The sequence below is a fragment of the Pogoniulus pusillus genome, chromosome 40 (assembly GCF_015220805.1).
Source record: "Pogoniulus pusillus isolate bPogPus1 chromosome 40, bPogPus1.pri, whole genome shotgun sequence".
Taxonomy (NCBI): domain Eukaryota; kingdom Metazoa; phylum Chordata; class Aves; order Piciformes; family Lybiidae; genus Pogoniulus; species Pogoniulus pusillus.
Window position 1 is genome coordinate 3954392 of NC_087303.1, and position 26511 is coordinate 3980902.

The 26511-nt window shown below is 45.3% G+C and overlaps 2 protein-coding genes and 1 long non-coding RNA gene across 4 annotated transcripts in view; 1 reads left to right on the plus strand and 2 right to left on the minus strand.

Moving 5' to 3' along the window:
* Positions 1-7714, plus strand: part of LOC135191643 (uncharacterized) — a 41516-nt gene extending 33802 nt beyond the window's left edge. Inside the window, exon 3 of the long non-coding RNA XR_010308859.1 lies at positions 7626-7714. This is a non-coding gene — a long non-coding RNA (uncharacterized LOC135191643). The remainder of the gene's footprint in view (positions 1-7625) is intronic.
* Positions 5956-26423, minus strand: SOST (sclerostin). Of its 2 annotated transcripts, XM_064174130.1 has the most exons (3): positions 26387-26423; positions 11640-11789; positions 5956-8194 (listed from the first exon to the last, which is right to left on the minus strand). In XM_064174130.1, exons 2-3 carry the CDS (start codon positions 11779-11781, stop codon positions 7773-7775), a joined length of 564 nt encoding a protein of 187 aa, XP_064030200.1. In that variant the 5' UTR covers positions 11782-11789; positions 26387-26423; the 3' UTR covers positions 5956-7772. The 2 variants fall into 2 exon arrangements, with proteins under 2 accessions (XP_064030200.1, XP_064030199.1); XM_064174129.1 differs by lacking the exon at positions 26387-26423 and having other exon boundaries at positions 11640-12476.
* On the minus strand, positions 16967-26497 carry DUSP3 (dual specificity phosphatase 3). The gene is made up of 3 exons (XM_064174131.1): positions 26358-26497; positions 20797-21023; positions 16967-18273 (listed from the first exon to the last, which is right to left on the minus strand). Exons 1-3 carry the CDS (start codon positions 26495-26497, stop codon positions 18068-18070), a joined length of 573 nt encoding a protein of 190 aa, XP_064030201.1. The 3' UTR covers positions 16967-18067.
* Positions 26498-26511: the final 14 nt, after the last annotated feature.

The following is a 26511-nucleotide window of genomic DNA, read 5'->3' on the forward strand; positions in this document are numbered from 1 at the left end:
GATTCACATCACACTCACTAATATCTGCTGGAATCTCAGTAGCCTATGTACAGCACAAGAGTGATTCACATCACACACACACTGACCTGCCTGGGATGGCTGCAATGGATTTTCAAGGCATCAACATGAACTACTCAGCCCTTACTAGCTCCAGAGAGAAGCAGGGCTGGGACAGGCAGCTTAGATACTAAAGTGTGCAAAATTAGTCCAGCCTGTGTGGTGTGGTTGATACTCTAGAGGGAAGGGATGCTAACCAGAGTGGCCTCGACAGGCCAGAGAGGCAAGGCCAAGTGCAAGGTCTTGCACCTGAGTTGAAGCAATTCCAGACACATGTTTAGGCTAGGCAATGACTGGATTGCAAGCAGCCCTGCAGAGAAGGACTTGAGGGTATTAGTGGACAACAAGAATGGAGTGTGTCCTGGCAATGTGCACTTGCACTCCAGAGAGCCAACCACATTCTGGGCTGCACTTAAAGACATATGGGCAGCAGGTTGGAACAGGGACTTCTCCTCCTCTACTCTGCTCTTGTGAGACCCTCACCTGCAGTACTAAGTTCAGCTCTGAGGATCCCTGTGTAAGAAACACACAGACCTACTTGAAAGGGTCTAGAGGAGGGACCCAAAGATGGTCAGAGGGCTGGAACAGCTCTGATATGAGGACAGGCTGAGACCTGGGGTTGTGTAGCATAGAGAAGAGAAGGCTGTGGGAAGACCTTGCAGTTGCTTGGCAGTACTTAAAGGGGTCCTAGAGAAAAGATGGGGAGGCTTTCTGAGGGACTGCAGTGATAGGATGAAGGCTAATGGTTTTAAAGCTCATTCTTAGCTCTTTTCATCTTTAGTGCAAATAAATAAATAGTGCAGTACTTCTACTAAACTCAAACATACACTAAACATGGGCCTGTGGACTGTATGACCTGAATAACCAGCTGCAAACATAAGGATACCACTTTGCAATGTTACTAGGACAGTTTGGGAATGTTTGAATTCAGCTTCCACACAGGAGAGAAACTGTGGTGCTGTCCTAGGAAATGTTGAGCCTAGGAAATGTTAAAGACCTGAGAATCTTCACTCACTATCAATTTATCCCTTTTGTGCCATGTCCCACGTGTGCTCCTCCCTCTGATGAGCTTTTCTGTATCAACATCTTCTCTGTGACTCCTTGCTTCCAGCCTTGGCTGACCCAATCTACAGCTGATCCTATTCAGAGGGGAGCTGAGAACTTCCAAGTCGTTCTAATGCCAAAGAGAGCAGCACTTAATTCAATGAAGTCACATTTGAATGTAAAACTGCAGTTTAAAGAGCTGACTTTTAAGTGCACAGCAAACACTTGTGTAACTCTGCAGGCAGGTTCTTCTGTGAGTTAAAAAAAGGACATCTACTTTACCCACAGCCATTCCTGTTCTCTTTTCTGCAGCCATAAGAATCTAGAATTCTAATCCCAGAGAGAGTGGTTTGCCATTGGAATTCTTACTCCTGGCTGGTAGGTGTGGGATAGCCACAAGCTGTAGTTGTATCTCTGTCTCTGGAGACACTCAAGACCCACCTGGATGCATTCCTGTGTGATCTGGTGTAGTTGATGCTGCTCTGGTAGGGGGGGTTGAACTGTGTGATCTTTTGAGGTCCCTTCCAGCCTCTAACCTTCTGTCATTCTGTGATTTCTATGCACAATCAGTCAAACTGTGCCAGAAGATGTTCAGATTGGACAGTAGATGATTGATTTGCCATTGGAATGGGCTGCCCAGGGAGGTGATGGAATTGTTGTCCCTGAAGGTGTTCAAGAAAAGCCTGGATGAGGCACTTAGTGCCATGGTCTGGTTGATTGGCTAGGGCTGGGGGATAGCTTGGACTGGATGAGCTTGGAGGTCTCTTCCAACCTGCTTCATTCTATGATTCTATAAACCATTCTATGATTAGGAAAAAGCTTCTTCACCAAAAGGGTCATCAGCCACTGGAAAAGGCTGAGCAGAGAAGTGATGGAGTCACCACCCCTGGAGGTATTTAAAAGACATTTGGATGAGGAGCTTAGGGGCATGCACTAAGAGCTGTGTACAGAAAGCTGTCAGGTAATGGTTGGACTTGATGATCTTAGAGTCTTTTCCAACCAGGCAATTCTGTGAATGGGCTGCCCAGGGAGGTGGTGGAGTTGCCATCCCTGGAGGTGTTGAAGCCAAGCCTGGATGGGGTACTTAGTGCCATGGTCTGGTTGACTGGACTGGGCTGGGTGCTAGGTTGGACTGGCTGAGCTTGGAGCTCTCTTCCAACCTGGTTGATTCTATGATTCTATGATTCTATACTCTCCCATGGGGGAGAGTTTCAGCTTGTTCAAATTTCAGGTTGCAGCTGCACAATATATTCAATCCAAACTCAAGCTACATATAAACATGTCCTATGTTAATTTAGAACCTTTGAGCCTGTTTACTATAGAAAAGTTGCTCTCTGTGCCCATATACTGTACTAATTTGAGTGAAAAGAGCTAATTATAAGTTGATGTCATATGGCTAAAAAAAAAGACATGTTTATGCCTTCTGTATTTCACAATGCTGATTTTCCCAACCACATTTGCAGAACACAGGCAGGAAAAGTGTTTTTTGGGCCTCACTGGATAAAGTGAAGTTCTTTATAACATAAAAAAGTTGAACCTCATGCAAAATCTTTGGGGCCTGGTGGATAGCAGCAGAGTGTTTGTGCTGCCTGTGAGTGGATCTTTCCCTGAAGGAGAGCAGAACTGTGTTTTCACCAGAAATAAAGCAGGAACATTGACTATTTATAGTAGGGCATGAAGAGAATGCAGTCTGGTTTGTCATCTACACAAGCTGGAGATAAAAATAAGGGGCAAATCAATGTTCAAAGCTGATTTGGGGAAATCATGAATCCTGTATGAACAAAAAACCAAACAACAACAAGATTTGGGCTTTTTTTTTCTGTGGATTGTCCATTATGAGAGTTGCTGAGCTGCTGGCAGGCAGCAGTCTGCAGCCAAGTGAAGGTAAATTTAGTTCAGTAGCACCTAAATTACATACCATTATGGTATTTTATTGCAAAAATTACAGTGAAGAAACTCACTCTTGCCTGAAAAGTTTATAGTCCTGAAGAAAAGCTTTTAAATGTGCCTGCAAAAGCATTTGCAGAGCAGGTCTCTGCCCATTACAAAGGACCCCTGGAGTATTTCTTGCTCTCAAAAAGCCCATCCCATGTATGTATAGAGTTGTATATGCCAATTTCCCCTGTGAGGATCTCCAAGCTGCTCATTCTTGTCTATAACCAAACTACACTGCCTTGAACACTTGCAATTATTAACACTTTTCACTCCACAGTTACATACACTTTTGATGGCAGCTTTGGGGTTTCAAAGGTTGGTCTCTTCTCCCAGACAACCAGCAATAGAACAAGGGGACACAGTCTCAAGTTGTGCCAGGGGAAGTCTAGGCTGGATGTTAGCAGGAAGTTGTTGGCAGAGAGAGTGATTGGCATTGGAATGGGCTGCCCAGGGAGGTGGTGGAGGCACCGTCCCTGGAGGTGTTCAAGCAAAGACTGGCTGAGGCACTCAGTGCCATGGTCTGGTTGACTGGATAGGGCTGGGTGCTAGGTTGGACTGGATGATCTTGGAGGTCTCTTCCAATCTGCTTGATTCTATGATTCAAGAATGCCAAAATAATGAAAAACCAACTAACATCCTTAAATTCCAGACAAGTAACATTTCCAACTAGAAGAAAGGGACATGTTTGAGCAGACAGTGCTTCTATCCTGAAATGATACCAATTTCCCCTGGGAGGATCTCCAAGCTGCTCATTCTTGTCTATAACCAAACTACACTGCCTTGAACACTTGCATTTATTAACACTTTTCACTCCACAAAGTACCTTTGCTCTGTGCAATCCTATTGCAAGGGCAACTCCAAGGAATAATCCTTATGAGTGATTGTTAGCTCTAGGCTAAAAAGAGGATCCCTCACACCTCAAATTATTCAGAGACCCATGAAGTGATGACCAGGCTGAAATGTGATTTGCATTTTCTCAACCCAATGGAACTCTGTGCAATTGTCTCTCCTCTCTGTCCCCTAAGTAATGATTTCCTGATAGTGCTACTTTTGTTTCTAGACATGAGGAAATTAATCACAGAATCACACAATTGCCAGGCTGGAGAAAGACTTAAGATCATTGAGTCCAACCATGACCCATCATAGAAGCAAGCAGGTTGGAAGGGATCTCCAAGCTCATCCAGTCCAACCTAGCACCCATCCCTGGCCAATCAACCAGACCATGGCACTAAGTGCCTCATCCAGGCTTGTCTTGAACACCTCAGTCTTTTTTTGAGCACCACCATATCTTGTGCTCAGTTACATTTCACTGATGAAAGGACCATCTATAATAGATGAGTGATTTGAGACTGAGAGAGTGATTGGCATTGCAATGAGCTGCCCAGGGATGTGGTGGAGTCACCATCCCTGGAAGTGTTCAAAAAAAGCCTGGATGGGGCACTTAGTGCCATGATCTGGTTGGTTGGACAGGGCTGGGTGCTAGGTTGGACTGGATGAGCTTGGAGCTCTCTTCCAACCTGGTTGATTCTATGATTTTATGATTCCTTCCCAGGTTAAAAGTTTAGCCTTTTATTATTTGGTTAATTGATGGCTAGAAACTATGACTGACACCAAGTAAAAAGAGGAACCATCATTGGGATACACTGCCAAGCTAACTGCAGCTGTACAGCCAACATTTAACACAGCATAGTTTGGTTTTCCAGCTGTTTGCAGAGCAATATTATTTCCTGCTCCTTTCCTGATAACATGAATTGGAAAAGAGGTGCTTGGAGGGGACTGCTTTTGGGGTAAGCTTACAGAAACCCAAACGTATCTGCAGACTGTGGTAAGAACCCAGTGTGAAGAAAGTGTAAAGAGAATGGGTGTTGAGAGGAAACAGAGCAGTGTAAGCTCCTCAGGGCTCCCTGTACTCTTGTGAGAGCTTTTAGAACATGTGAAGAAAGAATAACTACATTGTAAGGTAGGAAAGTGCAAGATTCTGAATGGCAGCAGGAAACTTCTGCACTTCTGGAAGGAGAGAACTGTGTGGGAGGACTGGGTTTGGCTGTTGGGTGTTTCTTGTTTGTTGGTTTGGGTTTGTTTGGAAGGGGACATACTTAAGGTGAAACATTTGGGAGGCAGGTATTGCTGCTTCACAAGAACCTCCCTTGTCCTGCTGCCCACACTGCTCCTGAGCCAGGCCAGGATGCCATTGGCTCTGCTGCCCATCTGGGCACACTGCTGGCTCATCTTCAGCTCCTCTCTCCCAGCACCCCCAGCTTCCTCTCTGCCTGGCTGCTCTCAGCCACTCTGTCCCCAGCCTGTAGGTCTGCTTGGGGTTGTTGTGGCCAAATTGTAGAACCCTGCACTTGGTCTTGTTAAATCTCATCCCATTGGCTTCTGCCCACCCATCCAGCCTGGCAAGGTCCCTCTGCTGGGTTCTCTTACTCTTCAACAGATCCACACCTGCTCCTAACTTGGTGTCATCTGCAAACTGACTGATGCAGGACTCAATCCCCTGGTCCAGATGACCAATAAAGTTATTGAACAGGACTGTTCCCAGCACTGGTGATTGGGAACTAGTGCCAGCTGCCAACTGGATGTGGCACCATTCACCACCACTCTCTGGGCCTGGCCCCTCCAGCCAGTTCTTGACCCCATATCAGAGTGAACCTGTCCAAGCCACAAGCTGCCAGCATCAAAATAGTTCCGAGCTCTACTTCTTCCCAGGAAGAATTTTTCCATGAGAAAAGTCACTCATTGGAGCAAGAAGTTAAAGGAGTTTCTTTAGATATGTGTGGGGTTACTGATCAGGAATTAAGGGCTCTGACACTACCACAGAAAAGGGAGTCAAGATCCTGCCTGGTGGGAAATTCACTGCCCTTGCAGCAAGTCAGCTTTGTAGTAGAGCTGAAAATCAAAGAGTCTTCCTCTCATTGATCATTGCTTCTACTTTATTCACAATACATTTCCAAATGAAACTTCCAGACCAATATTTTTAAGCAGTATTTTACTTCCCATTCTCTATATGGAAAAAAAAAAATTATAAAAGATGGCATAAATAATTTCAGAGAAAATAAATAAATAGATGATTTGCTCTCAGAGACAAAACCTTTCCTTCAGGGTCTGGTCCCACATATAACAACTGCAAAATCTATCAACAATGCACATCTCCAGAGTTTCTATCATTTCTGCACAAACCAGGAAATAAGAAGGTTAAGGAACTGTTTTCATTCCAAACTGTGTTCATCTGCTACAAGGCTTAACACTTCTACAGGACACCTACAGCAGGTGGTGACTTGCTTGCTAATAATACTCCTTAATGTTAATACACAAACATTAGTCTGAAGGTTGAGAAGCTGAGTAAAGGAAATTGGTTGTCCAACTAATTACTTACCAAAGGTGTAGATACCAAAGACTTTGCTAGAGGAATGAATGACTTTAAAATTAGCTGAGGCTCACTGTTAATGCAGAGCCAGCACTTTGCTCCCCCAGAGCTTGGCTTGCACAGTCTTCAGTGCTGTGAAGTGTGTGGCCAGATAATCCAAACTCTACAGAACAGAAAACATCTAAACTGATACTACAGTCAATTATGCTGTAGAAGATAAAGAATAATCAGTATCTTTTATGTTAAATGTACATAGGTTGGACTGGATGATCTTGGAGGTCTCTTCCAACCTGGCTGATTCTATGATTCTACAGGACAAACATCAGTGAGGTGATCTGGTTTGAAAGGAGCATCCATGCCATAAATCTCCTCCACTTAGTAGAATGGAAGTGTTCCTAAAGCAAACCATTCTCCTTAAAACACATTTACACCCAGAGCTTGGCTTGTACAGTCTCTAGTGCTGTGAAGTGTGTGGCCAGATAATCCAAACTCTACAGATAGAAAACATCTAAACTGATGCTACAGTCAATTATGTTGTAGAAGATAAAGAGTAATCACTACCTTTTATGTTAAATGGACAGGACAAACATCAGTGAGGTGATCTGGTTTGAGAGGAGCATCCATGCCATAAATCTCCTCCACTTAATGGAACAGAAGTGTTCCTAAAGCAAACCCTTAAAACAAATATGGGTTTAGGAGGGAAAATCTCAGTGTCCAATCTGATGAGCTTACAGTCCTTCAATTGAAGGTCTGAAACAGATTTGTCACACTTGTTTTGAGAGCACAGTTGGCACGTTTTGATTCTTACATTTTAGAGGAAACAACTGGGGTGTGAGGACATCTGACAGGAGGTTAAGTTCCCAACAGTTTGGCCACCGTGGCTGAAATCCCTGCTCTCACTGCTTTCCTACAGCTCCTTCAGAGAGCAGTGACTCTCCTGGCGCTTCCCTCGCCACACACTTGGCATGCATCGTGGCACTTGTAAAAGTGGGAAAGGGATCTCAGCTTTCTTTTCAACTAGAGTGAGTAGAGTGACTTCTAGCAAAGTGTGACCGTCACCACAACAGCTTTGCCTTCCTCTGCCCTCCTAATTGTACAAGCCACACCATCTCAAGTGAGTCTCCAAGTGCTGCCTCTCCTCTCACACCGAATTTAGGTGTTGCTACCTCCACCTTAGTTTATCTCGTTCTCTTATCAGACCATAACTGCTATAATCTGACAGATTTTTGACTACGTGAGCCTTTGACCCAGGTTGGCAGAAGGAATTGGAACCTGCTGCAGTCAGAACATGGTGCCCTGGCCCCTCGGTGCCGTTTGATGTTTCCTACAAGAGCCAGAGCTGCTGGGCTGTACCGCTCGGAGCTGCCTTCTAATAGGAGTTTTCTAGCTCATGCTGGTTGGATTTGCTGCCTCTGGCTCTGGAGAGACGGGGCTTCTTGTTCTTCTGAGGCCTCAGACCTTCCTTCCCGAAGTCCTTCAGCTCAGACTGGTTGTGGTAGCGAGTGTAGCGCTTGCACTTGCAGGACGTGACCGCTCGGAATTTGTGAGTCCGAGTCTCCTCCTCGGGACAGCTCATCTGGATGCGCTGCGTGCGAGTGTGAGCAGGGATGCAGCGAAAATCCAGGGCGTTCTGGCGCCACCACTTCCCTCTTCCAATCGAGTTGGGAAGGAGGTGTGAGGGGACACACTGACCAGAGCAGACCAGTTCCTTGACGGGCTTGATGCTGCGGCAAGCCCCTTCTGTGATGTAGCGAGTGGTTCGCATCTCTCTGCAGCTGAAGTCAGAAGCATCTGCAAACAACAAACAGGTTGATTACTGAACGTTTTCTGCCCCATCCTTCCAAAAGCAGGGTTTGGTTTGGTTTTGTAGCTGATATCTAACCCTGAGCTAGATAGAAACTGGACGTCTTGAACGGCAGCTTGTGGGAAGAGCATCTCCAAAGGCTCATTTCTGCAGCAGCTGAATTGGGCTGCTGTAGTTATGAGCTCCTTAAATGCCAATGTAGAAACTGGTGAATAAAATCCTTCCCTTGCCACTAGGTAAATACCAGGTAAGGGTTTTTGCAGGCAGGCAGGAGGGCTTCTGAAGTGTAGCCCCAGAAGCAGCTGTTACTTCAGGAGAGATTTTGACAGGATTCTCCTGGCTTCCTTTACTCACAGGCAAACATTTCCTCCTATTACTCTACTTTATCCTCAGTGACTTCAGAGGCTGACTGCAGATTTAAACTCGTTTGCAACAAAGCAGTTGTTCCTGGAGTGATTTTTAAACTCCAGATTTAAATTCTTTGGCAACAAAGAAGTTGTTCCTGAAGTGATTTTTAAACTCCAGAATTCAATTCTTTGGCAACAAAGAAGTTGTTCCTGAAGTGATTTTTAAACTCCAGAATTCAATTCTTTGGCAACAAAGAAGTTGCTCCTAAAGTGATTTTAAACTCCAGAATTAAATCATTTTGTAACAAAGGTGTTCCTAAAGTGATTTTTTACTCCAGATTTAAATGATTCTGCAACAAAGAAGGTGTTCCTGAAGTGATTTTTTAACTAGCACAGTCAGCAGGTAACAGCAGTGCAAAGGAACTCCCACTCTTCAGGCACTAGGTTTTCCAAACTTACTGCTCTCTGTGGTACTCCCTCATGTCCCACATAAATGGCTTCAGACAGCTAGAGGCAGCTTCTGGCTGCTTTACAGTTTTGATAGGTGGTTTGTTTTGTTTTTTTCTCCCCTGAATGGATAGCTATAGGCAGAAGAAACATTAGGAAACAAAAGATTTGTTAGCACTAAGGATTGCAAAGAAAAAAACTTTGCAACTGCTGGACCACATTTTTTCTGAAAGCATCTCTTTTGCCCAGCCTTGTGCTTGGCTAATTGGCTCATCTGGAAGCCAAAGAGTTTGATTTTTGAAGGTGTTTATCATAAAGGACTTAATTTTGACATAGATGTTCTTCTCTTAGTCTAAAGGATCACTTTAAGCTGGTGTGGAAAGCCTGAAAGGTCAGCTTACACACAGGAGGCTGTGTCTTTAGGCCCATTTTCCTTGCTGTACACAAGGTGGTTTCCTCCTTACTACATGAAAAGAGAGCTCTGACTCTGGGCATTAGTGATTCAACAATGTTGGGACACACATTGTATGGATTTGTTTCTTTCCTGTGAAGTGCAGAACTGTGATTTTTGGTAAATGTAAACCTGAGCACTAAAGTACAGCTTGCAAGATTTCATTAAAAACAAACAAACAAGCTTTAAGGACTGCATTGATGAAATGAAATGATCCCTGTCATAATGCCATGTCTACAGTGCTGACAACTGAACTTCATGTGTGGCCAGCAGGTCGAGGGAGGTGGTTCTCCCTCTCTACTCCACTCTGCTGAGCCCCCACCTGGAGTACTGCATCCAGTTCTGGAGCCCCTATTACAAGAGGGATGTGGAGATGCTGGAGAGTGTCCAGAGCAGGGCCAGGAGGATGCTCAGAGGCTGCAGCAGCTCTGCTGTGAGGACAGACTGAAAGAGTTGGGGCTGTGCAGGCTGGAGCAGAGGAGGCTCTCAGGTGGGAGCCTTCTTGTGGCCTTCCAGGATCTGAAGGGGGCTACCAAAAAGCTGGGGAGGGACTTTTTAGACTATCAGGGAGTGGCAGGAGTGGGGGGGATGGAGCAAAGCTGGAGGTGGGGAGAGTGAGGCTGGAGGTGAGGAGGAAGTTGTTGAGCAGGAGAGTGGTGAGAGGCTGGCAGGGGTTGCCCAGGGAGGTGGTTGAGGCCCCATGGCTGGAGGTGTTTGAGGCCAGGCTGGCTGAGGCTGTGGGCAGCCTGCTCTAGGGTAGGGTGTAGGTGCCCATGGCTTGGAAGTTGGAACTGGCTGATCCTTGTGGTCCCTTCCAGCCCTGACTGATTCTAAGATTCTATGTGCACTTAGCCTGATCTTCCCTGAGGTCTCTAAGCATTTATGAAAATGATGTCTGTTTCTGTGAAAAAGAATGCTCTGGATCAGGTGTAGAGCAGACAGGAGACACAACTACACAGCCACTGCCTCAGCTTTGCAGGTTTCTTTTCTGCACATGTGTGTCCTGTCCTGTCCTGTATGTAGGTAGGTTTCACAGACTGCAAAATTAGTCATGTCTGGTGCAGTGTCATCTGTCCTGGAATGAACTTTGGAGGTTCATTTTGATTCCTTGTGTTAAACATGTTAAAACATTGCATACCTTGAGTAACTGCCCAGTTCCTCTTCACTCTTTCTTTCTTAGGTAACTATTCTATCCACTTCTAAACATATGCATGCACCAGTGGGACTTATGCCCTCAGTTGATATCAGAGCAGTTAAGAGGCTAAAGAAAATGAAGTGTTCAGATATAACAACAAAACCAACTTGCCTTGACCTCGTGGTTGGTGAAGCTGCCTGTGAGAAGTGGAACACTTCCCTTTTTAGCAATTTAAGACCCTTACAAAGTTGTACTCTCAAAACCTTCACATTTTCTTCTGTTAGAATACTGTTAATGCTATGGTTTAAAACAACTTAACTGATAGCTGCAGCAGAAAAAAACACAATTCCCTTGCAGTTGCTACCAGAAAAAAAAGAAGGCTAGCTCAGATTTACAGCACACAGTGGAAACTGATTATAACATTCCACACCTCTGCAAAAAGAAAATCTCTTCCAATTCATCTGGACATGTATTTCCCTTGGGAGTGCTGTGCATTACAGCTCCTCTGGCTGCTGGAATCTGGCTGAAAAGCTGTTTGTTGGCAAAGGGCAGTGAGCAGCACATCTTTATCACCTAGCTGGATGCAGCCTCCAGGTGTTATTGTTGCAGAGGGACTCTTTCTAAATATTAAGCATTTATATTATTAGCTCCACTGTCAAGCCAGTGACTCATGCTAACATCAAGGAGAGAAAGATGCTAACATCAAGGAGAGAAAGATGACTTGTGATACTTCTGCACAGTGCTTGCAAGACAGAGAAATTAAAGTCACACCTTCTACAGCTTGTGTCAGCAGAGAGCAGCTGCACAGAGCAGGATGCATATTGTAAGACTTATTCAATAGATAGACCACGTTTTTCATCACTACACTCTGGTATATCCCTTCTCACATTTACATTGATACTTCTTCAACAGTAGATGTAAATCCTTATCTCTTACAGCACTAAGACCACAGCTGAAAGTTTTAACAAGCAAAGACACATCACATGCATTTTATTTTCCAATGAACTGCCTGCTAGGGTCCAAGAGAGCAATAATTATGCTGGTTTTCTTACCGTTAGGGTCTGGAGCTTGTTGGATGTGTCTTCCTCCATGCTTTGCCTGGTTCATTGTGTTGTTGCTGAAAGTCTGCTCCATTGGTGGTTCTGTATTTTCAGTGATCTCAGGAATGATTTCTGTAGCATCGTTTTTAAACATCTGCCACCCTTCCACAGATTGAAATGCAATTTGTATTAAGACACAGACAGAGCACACAGCCCAAGAGATCTGCATGGTGGCAGCTCACACAGATTAGCTTTTCAGCACCCTGACAGTCTCAGATCCCAGGCAAAGGCACATTATTCCCCTTTTTAAAATCCTTTTTAGAACTAAGCTAGCCAATGGCTACACAAAGTGGGAAGGGCCAAAGAACAACTCATTCATCTCAGCTTTTGTCAGAGTGAAATATAATGGATGTGTGGGGGTGGGTTGGTGAGGATATTCTACAACTTCTGACTAAAAACTTCTCAGATGTGCTTCAATTTTCTGCCTGGCAACCATGGTGATTGACAAGGCTAGGATGAATTACAACCTGACAAGTCTTCCTGCTTCTCCCTCTATGTTTGAATCTTTCCTTATTGTCTTTTTCAGAGGTTCCTCAGACTTTTTGTTTTTATGGTTGTTCTTTTTTTTTTTCAGTGCCTGCAGCCAAATGATTGGGAGGGGGAAGTGGGGGGGGGGAAGAAGGAGTGGTAGCTTTTATTTTTACCTTTACAAAACGAGGAGCTCTACATTTTGTTTCACAGATGTACTTGAAGAAAGAGTTTCTTTTCAAAATGAGCAGCTGCCTTGCTTCAGTTTCACTCACACATGTGCTATAGGGATGTTGTACAGCAAAGAAATGAGAATTGATGACCTTATGTCTAGGGCATCTCTGCCCAAAAATGTATTCATGTGTCATGTTTTAGAAAGCTCATCTATGATAATCTTCTCCCTTGTAGAAGTGATAGTGGTGGCAGCTGCACCATTTCTTCGTCTGAAGACCAAGCTATTTCAAGCTATTTGCAGATGATGTCAGGTTAAATATGTTAACTGGAAAGCATGCCAGCTTTTAGTCAGGTTAGGTATTACACTGAGGTCATCACTGCTATTGAAAGCAAAATTCACTTAGAGCAACAGAGGGACACTCATGTGTGTAACTGCATTTGTTGTACCCATCCTCATGAATTCAGAAGAGACTGAATTGATTCATTGCCTTACTTTCCTTGGTGCTGTAAGACTCATTGCCTAAGGCTTGCATTCCATTCTGACAGCTCCCCTGACCTGGCACAGAAACCAAAATGTGCCTGGTGCTCACTATGCAACTGTCTCTGCCCACATCTGGGCTCAGAGTGCTCTGTTGGGTATCCAGACCCTAAGACACATGAGTGCAGTTCAAGCTTAGCTGTGGATGGCAACTCCTCCTTTACATGCTGCCCAGGAATGCAGTTTCTGACACGTTCAAGAAGAACTTGCTTGCTTCTCAAACACTTCTTTTGCTAAGATGCTGCTAAGCCACCCATGTCCAAGCAACTTCTATCTGCCTCCTAATAACTTTGCTGATTCACATGCTACCTTGAGAATGCTATGATGTGATCTCCAAGCAGCCAAGACTGGAGGGAAACTTAGTAGTCTACCACCAGAGAACAGCAAATGCTCTGATAAAAATCTAGTGGCTGTCATTTTCAGTGGTAAGAATACCTTAGATTCACACAATAGCATTGTTGAGCGGTGGAAGGATGAGAGCACAGTGAAGAATAAGCCTACAGCTCCATCTGGTGAGTCAGCTGGCCTGGAACCCTGGCATGCTGGAATTCGATTTAAGGAAAACCCTCAACAATTGATTCACAGGATTTGTTTGCAGAACAGTCAAAATGAACAGGACACTAACTCTCACAGACACATCCTTACTGCTGCCTTCGGTTTTGGGCTCCCCAGTTGAAGAGGGACAGGGATCTGCTGGAGAGGGTGCAGCGGAGAGCTGTGAGGATGATTAGGGGACTGGAGGGCATGACTTATGGGGAGAGGCTGAGGGACCTGGGGCTGCTTAGTCTGGACAAGAGAAGACTGAGAGGGGATTTAATCAATGCTCATCAGTATCTGAGAGCTGGGGGTCAGGAGGGGGGGGACAGGCTCTGCTCACTGCTCCCTGGGATAGGACAAGAAGCAATGGATGGAAGCTGCAGCACAGGAGGTCCCAGCTCAACACAAGGGGCAACTTCTTTACTGTAAGGCTCACAGAGCACTGGCACAGGCTGCCCAGTGAGGTTGTGGAGTCTCCTTCTCTGGACCCTTTCAAGGCCTGGATCTGTTCCTCTGTGATCTATGCTAGATTGTGTGGTCCTGCTCTGGCAAAGGGGTTGGACTCAATGATCTCCTCAAGTCCCTTCCAACCCCTAACATCCTGTGACCCTTACAAGATACCCTCAGACCTCTTCAGTTTTGCTTACTGGCAAACCTCAGAAACTAATTTTAGCAGAAACCTCTGTGCTGTACTAAGTGAAAGCCCACTAGCTAGTCCCTCTGTGCTGCAAACAGCACATGAACAGAGCTAATTTTAAAGAAGGAATAAAGAATCCTGCTTTTCATTCTAACACCAGCAATTTCATTAGTGCTGCCAGACAGAAGATGGTTTGATGAAAAGAGGATGCTCAGAGAGCTGCAGCAGCTCTGCTGTGAGGGCAGGCTGAAGGTGTTTGGGCTGTTCAGTCTGGAGAAGAGGAGGCTCCCAGGTGACCTTCTTGTGGCCTTCTAGGATCTGAAGGGGGCTACAAAAAAGCTGGAGAGGGACTTTTTAGGCTATCAGGGAGTGCCAGGACTGGGCGGAATGGAGCAAAGCTGGAGGTGGGGAGAGTGAGGCTGGAGGTGAGGAGGAAGTTGTTCAGCGTATGAGTGGTGAGAGGCAGGAATTGGTTGCCCAGGGAGGGGGTTGAGGCCCCATGGCTGGAGGTGTTTAAGGCCAGGCTGGATAAGGCTGTGGACAGCTTGATCTAGGGTAGGGTGTGGGTGCCCATGGCTTGGGGGTTGGAGCTGGCTGATCCTTGTGGTCCTTTCCAACCCTGACTTATTCTATGATTATGATAACATGTAAATGATGAAACCAAACATTGTGATGTGCTCAGCAGATGGAAGCTGTATTTGAGACAAGATTTTCAACTCAGAGCATGTAGTGTTCTTACACACTGTGCTTTTCAGCCTCAAAGCCCTTTATGAGGGCAAATCCCTTCTCACATCAGAGCTAAGCCAGGCATACTCACACAGAAGAAAAACATGTCCAGCACTAACAGAGGCTCAACATCCAAAAATGGAATTCAGATAAAACACAACTGTGGCTCTTAGCCCTGTATTTGGATGTTCTCAGTTCTAACTTTGAAACAACTTCACAGAATGTTCACTTTTCAGCAGTAACATCCTGCAGCCTTCTTTCTCAGAGGACTCGTGGGTCAGAGGAGCATGCTAGATGTGATGCTTGTCAACCTTGCAGTTTCAGCTGCAGCACCACAGGATGAAAAGCACTCAGAAAATGTTATTTTCACTTTGAAACAGTTTTCAGTTATAGATGTCTCTATTTATGCAATGGCTGAGATTTAGTTCAGTGTGAGTAGGTGAATTTAGTTTTACAGGTACATTTTATCCAGCTGGACTTTGATCCTTGCTATAAAATGCTAACAGCTTCTAGCCTCCAGTTTTCTTTCCCCCCTTTTCAACTTCACTCTCAAGCTGCTGCTCCTTCTTTCATTGTACAGGATTTGGCATGGTAGATTTCCTTGTTCTGTTTTACTGATATCCCATCCCTTCTCCAGACTGCTACCTGCACAGAAACTACTCCATCACTATTCATGACAAACATTACAGTGAAATCCCAATCACATTATTTTAGACATTGTGAAGATTTCTGGGCTCCCCAGCTCAAGAAGGACAGGGAGCTGCTTGAGAGAGTCCAGCACAGTGCCACAAAAATCATTAAGGAAGCTGAACATCTTCCTTCTGAGGAGAGCCTAAGGGAGCTGGGGCTTTTTAGCTTGGAGAGGAGGAGACTAAGGGGTGACCTGATTAATGTTTATAAATATGTAAGGGTGAGTGCCAGGAGGCTGGAGCCAGGCTCTGCTCACTGATGCCCAGTGACAGGAAAAGGTGCAATGGGTGGAAGCTGAGGCATAGGAGGTTCCATGTGAACCTGAGGAAGATTTTTTTTCCCCTGTGAGAGTGACAGAACACTGGAACAGGCTGCCCAGGAAGGTTGTGGAGTCTCCCTCTCTGGAGACATTCAAGAACCATCTGGATGTATTCCTATGTGATCTGCTCAAGGGGATCCTGCTCTGGCAGCAGGGCTGGACCAGATGATCATTTGAGGTCCCTCTCAGCCCCTGACATTCTATGACTCTATGAGGTTTCAACTTCAGAAATGTAGTGCTGCTATTTGCAACAAAGAATGGTTTTAAAAAATCCCTTCTCCACTTGGCATGCTTGTAAGGAACACCTCACAGCAAAGGACAAGTATGCAGGAAGCACAGACCAAAAAGTATTCCTCCCAATACTTTCTCAATTTTGTATTACTTAAAAACCAAAGCTCTCATTCCTGTCAAGTCTTTCCTTCTACAAAGAAAAAAAGACATTTAAAAGGATGCAGCATATAATTAATAATGAGAAACAAAGCAGTTCTTCTTGGTCAAATAGGCAGAGGAATTTGCAACGTTACTGTACTTAAACAGCAAGGGAAGCCTAAAAGATGAAGGATAAGATCCAGTATTGGAGCTGTGCTCTCACATTCTAACTATTTTTATCCTGCTCTAGAAGTAGAGCTAAAAATGGTTTCCACACTGAGTCATCTATCAGTAACTTGTAACAGGATATACCATCTGGATGAGGCACTCAGTGCCATGGTCTAGTTGACTGGATAGGGCTGGGTGCTAGGTTGGACTGGATGAGCTTGGAGGTCTCTTCCAACCTGGCTGATTCTACGATTCTATGATCCAATACCCAAAGGAAATAACTGAAAACATAGCAACATTATAGATGGTCCTTGCATCAGTGAAATGTTACTGGGCACAAGACATGGTGGTGTTCAAATGAAGACTGAGGTGTTCAAAAGAAGACTGGAAGAAGCACTTAGTGCCACAGTGTAGTTGATTGGACAGGGCTGGTTGATATTCCTCTTCTTATTTATTCCTACTATTACAAAGTATGTGATGAATCAGTTTTGTTACACTGAGATGAACAGGCCTGAGTACCAGTGAAGCTACCATTAGAAGTAAGCAGTGTCCCAGGAGTTAAAAGGCTGTCCTGAATGCAGGAACAAATTCCTGTACATCTCCATTTGTTACTATTTCTGGATACTGACAAATGCAAAACCATCACTACAAGGTAAACAGACTCAATTTTAATAAGCCATTCTGGATTTAATCTTAACAACTGCTAGCCCTCATTTGCAATGACTCATTTAATCTGTGTGTCAAGCAGAAACAATACATTATTTAATAGAAATGTTTCCTGCTCTGTGTGGTATGTAACAATGTTCATTTCTCTTTAATGATACCATGCAAGCAATCTGCAAACTGCATTGTAAGCACACCTGTGCTGCCCTTCTGAAGTAATCTGTATGTGCTCATTCCATTCTCTTCACAAACAGTGCTAGTAAGGAAGGGAGAGACACTGCAACTCAAAACAAGCCCCAGAAGTCATCATATTCTGGTACTTATGACTTTATCACACATCCATTCCAAGCACTCCTAAAATCAGACATTATTTCTTACTTGATACTATTTTTTAACCTCAGTATTTGCTCCTGACATTTTTTTCAGGTATGACTTCAAAACAAAGGTGAAAGAGCATTTAATGTCAGGGTATTTCATGGCAATTACAACAGCAAGAGGTACAAATATTCTTGGCAATACTGTGCATCAAGACTGGGATCTGAATGGCTTAGCAACCACAGTGCATTGCAGAAATCCACACTAAACACAACACTGCAGTGTTACATGTGAGTGCATCTGAGCATTTGTGTTTATGATTCTCTGTTCCTTGAAGCTCAAACACTCAGAGTTTAGGCACCTGTGTGCATGAAAAGGAAGCTGTAGAAAATACTTCAATTAAGAGTGATGCAATGTGATGTGTTGGGGGGGTGTCTCAGAAAACGATGTTCTGACAGCATACAAGATAAGGCTTAAATGAATCACACTCGTGCCAACATAAACCACATACGCTCTGGCGTCTGCAGAGGGCTCTGAAGACAGCTGTTATCCCTGGAGTTAGCCCCACTAAAAACACCTCTTTATTGTAGCAGCTCTGAATAGTAACAATTTGATGCCAAAGACAGATACAGAACTTGAAGAAGATACTTTCACTAGACAAAAGAAGGAATTCTGTCTCTCTTACATGATGTGATTTAGCTTGGCTGGAGTTTGGGAATCTAAACCTCCTAAGATGTCCTCTGACGGTGTGAGCAATGTGACAGTGGTGCTCTGTTCTAAGGCTTCAGTTTGCCCTCCTTCACTAACTGCTCATTGAGCTGGCAAAGCTGCCTGAGAAAGCCATCGTTGGGGCCTATCTCTCGCTTCTGCCGGACAGCGCACAGTGCAGACCTGACATCCATCTTCTGGCGAAGCATGAGGTAGGCAATGACCAGGGTAGGAGAACGGCTGTAGCCCTCACGGCAGTGCACAAACACTTGTCCTGCAGGGAAGACAGGGCAGAGTTTGAGTTACACTGAGCCTGTGGTTGAAAAGCAGCACCTAACAGCTGGGATATGAAGCGAGCTTCTGACTGCTACAGAAGACATGTAGGACTTAAGGGAAAGCTGCTGCCACTCTGTGAGTAGCTACATAGTTTATCACCAAGGGCAATGCAGAAGGAAAAAGGTTGTATAGCAAAAATTCAGACTAAACCAGGTTTGCTGCTATATTACAAAGACTCTGTGTCTATTTGTTACACATCTCCAGTCTTGCTGGTTTAGAGTAAGCCTTACCCCTAAAGACAACCAGTGGCAAAGAGCACAGATAAGTGATGCAAAGTTTAAAATGCACTGAAGACAGAAATACACTGGAGGTCACACACTGCAGCTCTTCAAAGATATCCAGTCTGCACTGCTGCCATTCCCTATGCTACTTCCCTCTGCTTCCAGCTAACTGATCAGGGAATTCATTCTACACTCTTGCTGGGTTGTACTGCGTTTGTGTGGCAAAGTTTGGCAGTGGGCTATAGCAATGGCTTGTGTGAGGAGATGCCAGAAGCTTCCCTCGTGTCTGTTATTAGCAGTGTCAGATAGCTGTATGATGGAGCTGCCACTGGCTGCAGCTGAACCCAACAGCAGCAGTGGTAGCCTCTATGCTAATGTAAGAATGGGATAAAAAAACCTGCTGCAAAACAGCATCTGGGAGAGAGGATGAGAGTATGTGAGCAAAACAACTCTGCAGACACCAAAGAAGGTGCTCCAGGTGTTGGAGCAGAGATTCCCTGGCTGCCTGTGATGAAGACTGTGGTAAGGCAGGCTGTCCCCCTACAGCCACTGGAGGTTAATGGTAGAGCAGATATCCATATGCAGCCTGTGGAGGACCCCACACTGGAGCAAGTGGTGTGCCTGAAGAAGGCTGTTACACTGTGGGAAGCCCATGATGGAGCAGGTTCCTTGGAAGGACCTGTGGAACTACAAAGAGGAGCCCATGCTGGAGCAGGTTTGCTAGCAGGGGTTGTGACCTCGTGGGGGACTCATGCTGGAGCAATCTGTTCTTGAAGGACTACATCCCATGAAAATGTCCCACACTAGAGCAGTTCATAAAGAACTGCTGGGAAAACACCCAGGCTGGAGAAGTTTATGGAGGAGTATCTCCTGCAGGTGGAACAGGGGAAAAGAGCGAGGAGGAAGGAGTATTAAAGACAACATGTGATCAGCTGACTGCAATCTCCATTCCCTTTCCCCTTGTGCTGCTCAGGGGGAGGAAGCAGAGCAAATCAAAAGTGAAGCTGAACCTGGGAGGAAGGGAGAGGTGGGCAGAAGGTGTTTTTAGGCTTGGATTTATTTCTCATCATCCTGCTCTGATTTGATTGGTCATACATTAATTTCCCCAAGTCGAGTCTCTTTTGCCTACAACAAAGAGTAGGGTTATTGGTTGGACTTAGTGATACTGAGGGTCTTTTCCAACCTGAGTGTGTATGTGATTCTGTGATAATTGGTGAGTGATCTTACCTTTATCTTGACCCATGAGCTTTTTATTGTTTTTTTTTTCCCTATGTCCACCTGATAGAGCAGTTTGGTGGGCACCTAGCAAGCAGTCAAGGTTAACCCACCCCATGGGTAAATCCTGTAGATAAATAGCCAACAGTAAAGAAGGCTACTGCTCCCTGTCAGAAATCTAACTCAACTTTATTGCTTCTCAGTTGCTTCCTCTTTGACCTGCTTTACCAGACACAAAAACTTTTCTCTTCCCAAATGCAGTGGCAGCCTCAGGTTGCTTTCCAGAGTAAATTCTTTTTCTAAGGCAAGAGAGCAGATGAACTACACACACACATTTTCATCATGGTCACAACTTGCTTTCAGCCATAGCAACAGAAAGCCTCTAACCACGTTTGCTTTCAGCTGCAGAGGTTACTCAGTTCAAGGCAAGGTTCATAGAGACCTAAACCAATTAGTTTTCAACACTTGTGAGCTTGTAGCCACAAATTAGCAGTATTTAGAGAGTCTTGATCATATATATGGAAGATAAGTGACTTCCACTCTGCAAATGATCAGAGGCAAAAGTGTTTCTAGACTTCATGAAAAGCAGTCTTAAGGGTTGCCTTCCAGACCTTTGACATACCAGCCCTGCCTTCCAGAACTTCCTGCAACTACAGCACTAAAATGGCATTGAAGGAAAATATTGCTGCATGCCTCTTCACTGTCCTTACTCCATACTTCAGTGTCAAGCAGAATGAGCAAATTTCCATAGCAAGTTAATTTTAAAACTGGCTCCAAAATCATCTGGCTCCAATTTGTTTACCACAGCAAGAAAACAGTGGCAGGCACGGGAGAAAAGTGCTAAGGCTGAAAGAATCAGGAAACAGAATCGCTACTGTGAATTGAGACTGACTCTGCAGCTGTTTAGGGACAGCCATGGCACAGCTGGCACTGTTACACTCTTCTTTCCTACTGCAAACAAATTGCTAAGAAACATATGCAGCACACAGGAAAATATGCTAGAAGGACATTTCAGTTTGCCTTACCATCCTTCTGGGAAAGAGCTTTCTCAATAAAATCAGCTGCCTCCTCAAAGTAGCGACTGAGGTTAAATTCTGGTGTATCGTTAGCTTTAATGCCATGGTATCTGATGCCTGTGCCTTCGTAGAACTCTGCATTAGTGTTCACATGCATGAATGACTTCCCCTCTGCTGCATTCAGAACATGGGTTATCCCCAGATGCTGCAGCCTCATAATGTTCTTGGCTATGAACCTGCATGGTAAAAAGAGTCAAGAAAACAATTAGAACTCGATGAATCATCTAGGTATTTATGGTGTCCACAGAAAGCACTGTTAACCAAACCCTTTGATTTTTCTAGCAATAGATGCTAATATACTTTACCCAGAAGTGAATAAAGTATAGAGCAAAGATTCACAGAAATATTTAGAGCCATGGCCACTATGCAGACATGAGAGCATGCTACTGTCTTGGCTGACAACCGAACCCAGCACACGCGAAACTTCATCTGCTAGACTCTGCTATGGCATAAAATGGTGACTCTTTCTGAATATAAAATACTGGAGATAACAAAAAGCCCAGGACAGTCACTCTAAGATTAAGTCTCATCTACCTAAGACAACTTAAAACTCAGTAACAAAAAGCCTCTACCTCAGCCACCAGTGTTGCAGGGCTAGGTAAGCAGCATTCGCTACTCGAGCAGATGGTCCAGAGAAACAGGCAATTCAGGGGGCAGTTTCAACCACTGTGAGACAGCAATGGCTCACTCTCATGCCACAGGAAGATGAGAAGTAACTGTGAGTAAATGTTCCTGCATCTTCAAAGGCCTGATCTAAAAACTCCTGTCTAGGTGTTATCTTTGAAGTCATAGAAAGGTCTGGCAAGGCTATCCAAAGCTCAGCAACACAGTGCCGTAATTCAATCTTGCTTACTTTAATTCCATCACAAGAATTAAAATGTTTAGTGTCTTAGCTGAAATCAGTATCCAAATGGAAAAGAACCCAGAGGAGTGGTGTTTGAGATGCTTAAGAAAGCATCCAGTACTGTTAGGTCAGCTCAATCCTTTCCAACTCAGTTCTACCAAACAACTGTAGCTCACAATTTTCCTATCATTCAAGGCTTTCTGAACATCTAGAGCACTCCTTTTCTCCCAATGACTATTCACCCCATAAACTGTAGTGAAAGCTGATGAATCCTTATGAAGCTTCTACATTTTCTGGTGTCTGTGCCAAGTAACTATGTCAATGAGCCAAATATTTGTAAAGACTTCATTACCCAAACAAATGTTGACAGATTTTCCATCTGGCAGGACATCATCTGTGCCAGGGGACAAGTAGCAGTGCCTGGGGGATTCTGCTTGCAACACAGAAGTAAATCCTACAGTGCAAGGCCAAAACAAAAAAATGTCAATTCAGCTCTGAGTTCCTGTGCTTTGTGGGGTGAGGATATGGTTTAAGTAATAGTATATCAATAAGTGTGCATCTGATAGTGGTCAGGGTCAACAGCAACTTTTGTTCTGGAATTGTGGTTGAATCTGACAACACAGACTGTCTCCCTTGGAGGCAAACTCATTCCCAGTGCAAGTTCTGTGCAGATTTTATAGATGCTTTTCTTACCTGGCTAGAGGTGAAAAATAGAGTATTTGCATACCATTTTTTTCTCCCTTCACAAACAGCCCTTGGATGTCTCCCATCCATAAGGTTTCATTCCAGCTGCACCATGTTTAGATGAGAATGCTAGCTCCTGCTCCACTTCCTTCCTAGACCTCCCTGCAGCCCACTGCAAAGCGCTTCACAACTTTGTGCAACTGAGTTTTGAAGTGAGAGCCAGTCAGATGTACTGCACCAAGACAGCTTCAAATATGAGCTGTATTCCAAGATGTCTATAGATGCTAGAACAAGACAGGCTGGTGAATTGCAAATAAAGGTCCCAGGCAAAGCTTTGGCTTATTTCCTGCATACAGTAGTAAAAGCTTTACCGAGACCTTGCATACTCTTAGACCCACTTATGCACAAAGCCTGTGCAGCTGAGTGCAACAGAGGTTCACTTACAGTTTGCAGGAGAAAAAGTTAAGTCTGGAAAACTTATCTCTCTTCAGCCTTATCTTTACCCAAAGGAAGTACAGGAGAGGGACATGCAGCTGGAAATGGCATGAGATGAGATCTGCACAATTTCAAATTCACAGAATCATCGAATGCACTGGTTTGGAAGAGACCTCTGGAGTTCATCCAGTCCAACCCCCCCTGTAGTAAGCAGGGACATCCCAACTAGGTCATGTTGCTCAGAACCCCATCAAGCCTGACTGTGAATGTCTTTAGGGATGGGGCCTCCATCACCACCCTGGGCAGCACATTCCAGTGTTTCAACACCCTCATAGTAAAGAATTTCGTTCGAAGGTGCACTCTAGATCTACACTGCTCAGTTCACAGGTTCACAGGATGTTAGGGGTTGGAAGGCACCCAAGGAGATCACTAAGTTCAAGCCCCCTGCCAGAGCAGGACCACACAATCTAGCACAGATCATAGAGGAATGCATCCAGACAGGCCTCAAAAGTCTCCAGGGAAGGAGACTCCACAACCTCTCCGGTGAGCCTGTTCCAGTGCTCTGGGACTCTTGTAGTAAAGAAGTTCCTCCTTGTATTGAGCTGGAACCTCCTGTGCTGCAACTTACACCCATTGCTGCTTATCCTATCCCAGGGAGCAGTGAGCAGAGCCTGCCCCTCTCCTCCTGACCCCCAGCCCTCAGGTGTTTATAAACATTTATTAAATCCCCTCTCAGTCTTCTCTTCTCCAGACTAGAAATTGCCCCTTGCCCTAGTGTTACATGCCCTTGTAAATATTCCCTACTCAGCTTTTTGTAGCCCTCCTTCAAGGTACTGGAAGGCTAAGGTCATCCCAGAGCCTTCTCTTCTTCAGGCTGAACACCCCCAGTTTGCTCAGCCTTTCTTCACATGAGAGGTGCTCTTGCCCACTGATCATCTTTGTGGCTCTGCTATGGACCCTGTTCAGCAGATCCATGTCCTCCAGAGCTAGACACAGTATTCCAGGTGGGATTTCACCAGAGCAGAGCAGAGTGGGAGAATCATTCTTTCAGAATGGTAACTAACATAGCAAATGCTACTTAGAATGCAGTACACCAGAACCCCACTTGATTAAAAAAAATCCACTTAGGAATTAGTATTATTTCCAGTTTGAGAATATCAAAGTTCCCTGACTGAAGCTTAATGGACATTCATCCCTTCAGCTACACCTCAGCATTATCTTAACTCTCTGTGTGTGCTTCAAAGGTATTACTGCCTATTAAGTCTTCCTAAAATAAGTTTCCTGTTCCCACTCTGAGCTTTTTCAGCACACAAAAAAAATCTTTCTTACCTCTAGCTGGCCTTCACAAATTTTCAGTAACCTCTTAAAAAGCACTGGCAGTAGAACTGCATTTTGTCTGTTAGTCCAGCTAAAATAAACCGTTCTTACAGTACAAACTGTACTGGTGCTTCAGGTATTTCCAGTTGTCAATTATCATAGAATCATAGAATCAACCAGGTTGGAAGAGACCTCCAAGCTCATCCAGTCCAACCTAGCACCCAGCCCTGTCCAGTCAACCAGACCATGGCACTAAGTGCCTCATCCAGTCTTTTCTTGAACACCTCCAGGGACAGCGACTCCACCACCTCCCTGGGCAGCCCATTCCAATGCTAATCACTCTCTGGCAAGAGTTTCTTCCTAACATCCAGCCTGAACCTGCCCTGGCACGACTTCAGGCTGTGTCCCCTTGTTCTGTTGCTGGGTGCCTGGCAGAAGAGACCAACCCCACCTGGCTATAACCTCCTTTCAGATAGTTGTAGACAGCAATGAGCTCTGCCCTGAGCCTCCTCTTCTCCAGGCTAAACAACCTCATGTACATACATGATTATGTATTATCATGTAAAAGGCACTTCTCAGGGCTAAAGCTTTCCTCTAGACAGATATTTACCATCTTGTAATTCTCACTGTTCCTAGAAACTCTGTTCCTAGACAAGCCTGCATGTGAAGTCCATATTGTATAATTAAAGTCAATTACTGAACAATTTAAACTGTTCTGTACTACTTATCTTCACATAACTATTGACATCACTTTGCAGCCTATCATTCAATTTCTTCCAGGTCAGATTGGCCACTGAGATAATTTCAGTCTTATCTCTAGATATGCATGCCCTGCATCACCTGGCAGTGACATACATAACTTGGCTTGGCTTAGAATCATAGAGTGGTTTAGGTTGGAAAGGACCTCAAAGAATATCCAGTTCCAACCCCCCTGCCATAGGCAGGGACACCTCCCACTAGAACAGGTTGATCAAGGCCTCATCCAACCTGGCCTTGAACACCTCCAGGGAAGGAGCATCCACAGCCTCCCTGGGCAACCTGTGCCAGTGTCTCACCACCCTCACTGTAAAGAACTTCCTCCTAACATCTAGTTTAAATCTCCCCTCTGCCAGTTTAAACCCATTAACCCCTGTCCTGCCATTACAAGACCTTGTCCATAGTCCCTCCCCAGCCTTCCTGTAGGCTCCATTCAGATACTGGAAGGTCAATGAAAACCTGTGGGTTTGACTTCTATTGCTTTAGGATTTGCAAGCTTTAGCACCTGTACGTATCATAAAGTCCCAAATTTCACAGATAAGGGCACAAAGAGGGATCAAAAAGGAGAAAAGAATCAGCAGGGTATGGCAGGACAGGAATGGTTAATGTAAATCCTAATTCTGGTGCAAATAAATGTCATGCAAAAGAGAAAGTTGTATTGGTGAACCCTGAACTCTTCTCCCCATTTAAGGGCTTTCATCACAGCCATATGCATATCGTTCTGCCTCCCAGCATGTGTAAGTACTTAAGATGGATAATTAGGGTGAGGTCTTTTAGTGCATACAGTGCAAAAATACTCCTTTGAGCAGTCACAGGCAGGGAGGTGACTTGGTCAAAGCCTTGCTAGCCTTGGGTCATTCTGCACTTGGCTAAACCAAGAGCTAGTACCTGTATGGCTACTTTGTCACATCCCAGCTCATTCCGCTCATCTGGCACGGAGCTATTACAGCACTGCTGCCACCAGGCTCCGGCAGATGATACAGCACATACACCTCACGGCATCTTGTCTGTCCTGCGGGGATCAGGGCAGCTTGCCAGCAAGACGTACCAGGAGCAAGGAACCGAGAGCAGACGGGTTTCATTCGTAAGCAACTTGGTTAGTTTTAACCTTGTCTCTATTTTGTTTATCCACCAGATACCGAACGTTTCAGAGGTAATCTGAGCTGCGCCTCGCCACCGGCCGTGCCAGGCACCGGCAGGGGCAGCTGCCTGCTCGCCAGGCCCTGCCGCCTGACAGCTCAGCCCAGGCTGCGCTCCGCAGCGCCTCCCGGGGCCCGCTCGGATCCAGCCCCAGTTCCTTCCGGCTCCAACTCCCGTCCGGGGGCGCTGCCCAGCGAACGTGCACCGCCCCACAGTCCCGCACGGCCTACCCGAGCCGCTGGGGCAAGCGCCCGCGGGAGCTGCGGCCAGAGGCTGCCGAGCGCCACCCCTCCTCCCCCGCGGCCGCGCCGCGGCCCCGCTCCGGCGCACTCACGCGTTCCCCACGTGGATGCGCGGCACCACCTCGTTGCTGTGCGCGCTCGGCAGGCTGTAGCAGCCGCTCCCGTTAGCCAGGAGGTCGTTCAGCTCCTCCACCGAGATCTGGTACTCGGACATGGCCGGACTGTCGCCCATCCCTGCTGGCCAGC

Bases quoted from the DNA above. Each gene is read 5' to 3' on its own strand.
- SOST (XM_064174129.1), bottom strand. From the start codon at position 11,856: ATGCAGATCTCTTGGGCTGTGTGCTCTGTCTGTGTCTTAATACAAATT. The intron at 8,195-11,639 runs GTAAGAAAACCA...TGTTGTTTGCAG, and splicing joins ACAAGCTCCAGACCCTAACG to ATGCTTCTGACTTCAGCTGC.
- DUSP3 (XM_064174131.1), bottom strand. From the start codon at position 26,497: ATGGGCGACAGTCCGGCCATGTCCGAGTACCAGATCTCGGTGGAGGAG. The intron at 21,024-26,357 runs GTGAGTGCGCCG...TTTACCATGCAG, and splicing joins CGCATCCACGTGGGGAACGC to GTTCATAGCCAAGAACATTA. The intron at 18,274-20,796 runs GTAAGGCAAACT...TCTTCCCTGCAG, and splicing joins AGCTCTTTCCCAGAAGGATG to GACAAGTGTTTGTGCACTGC.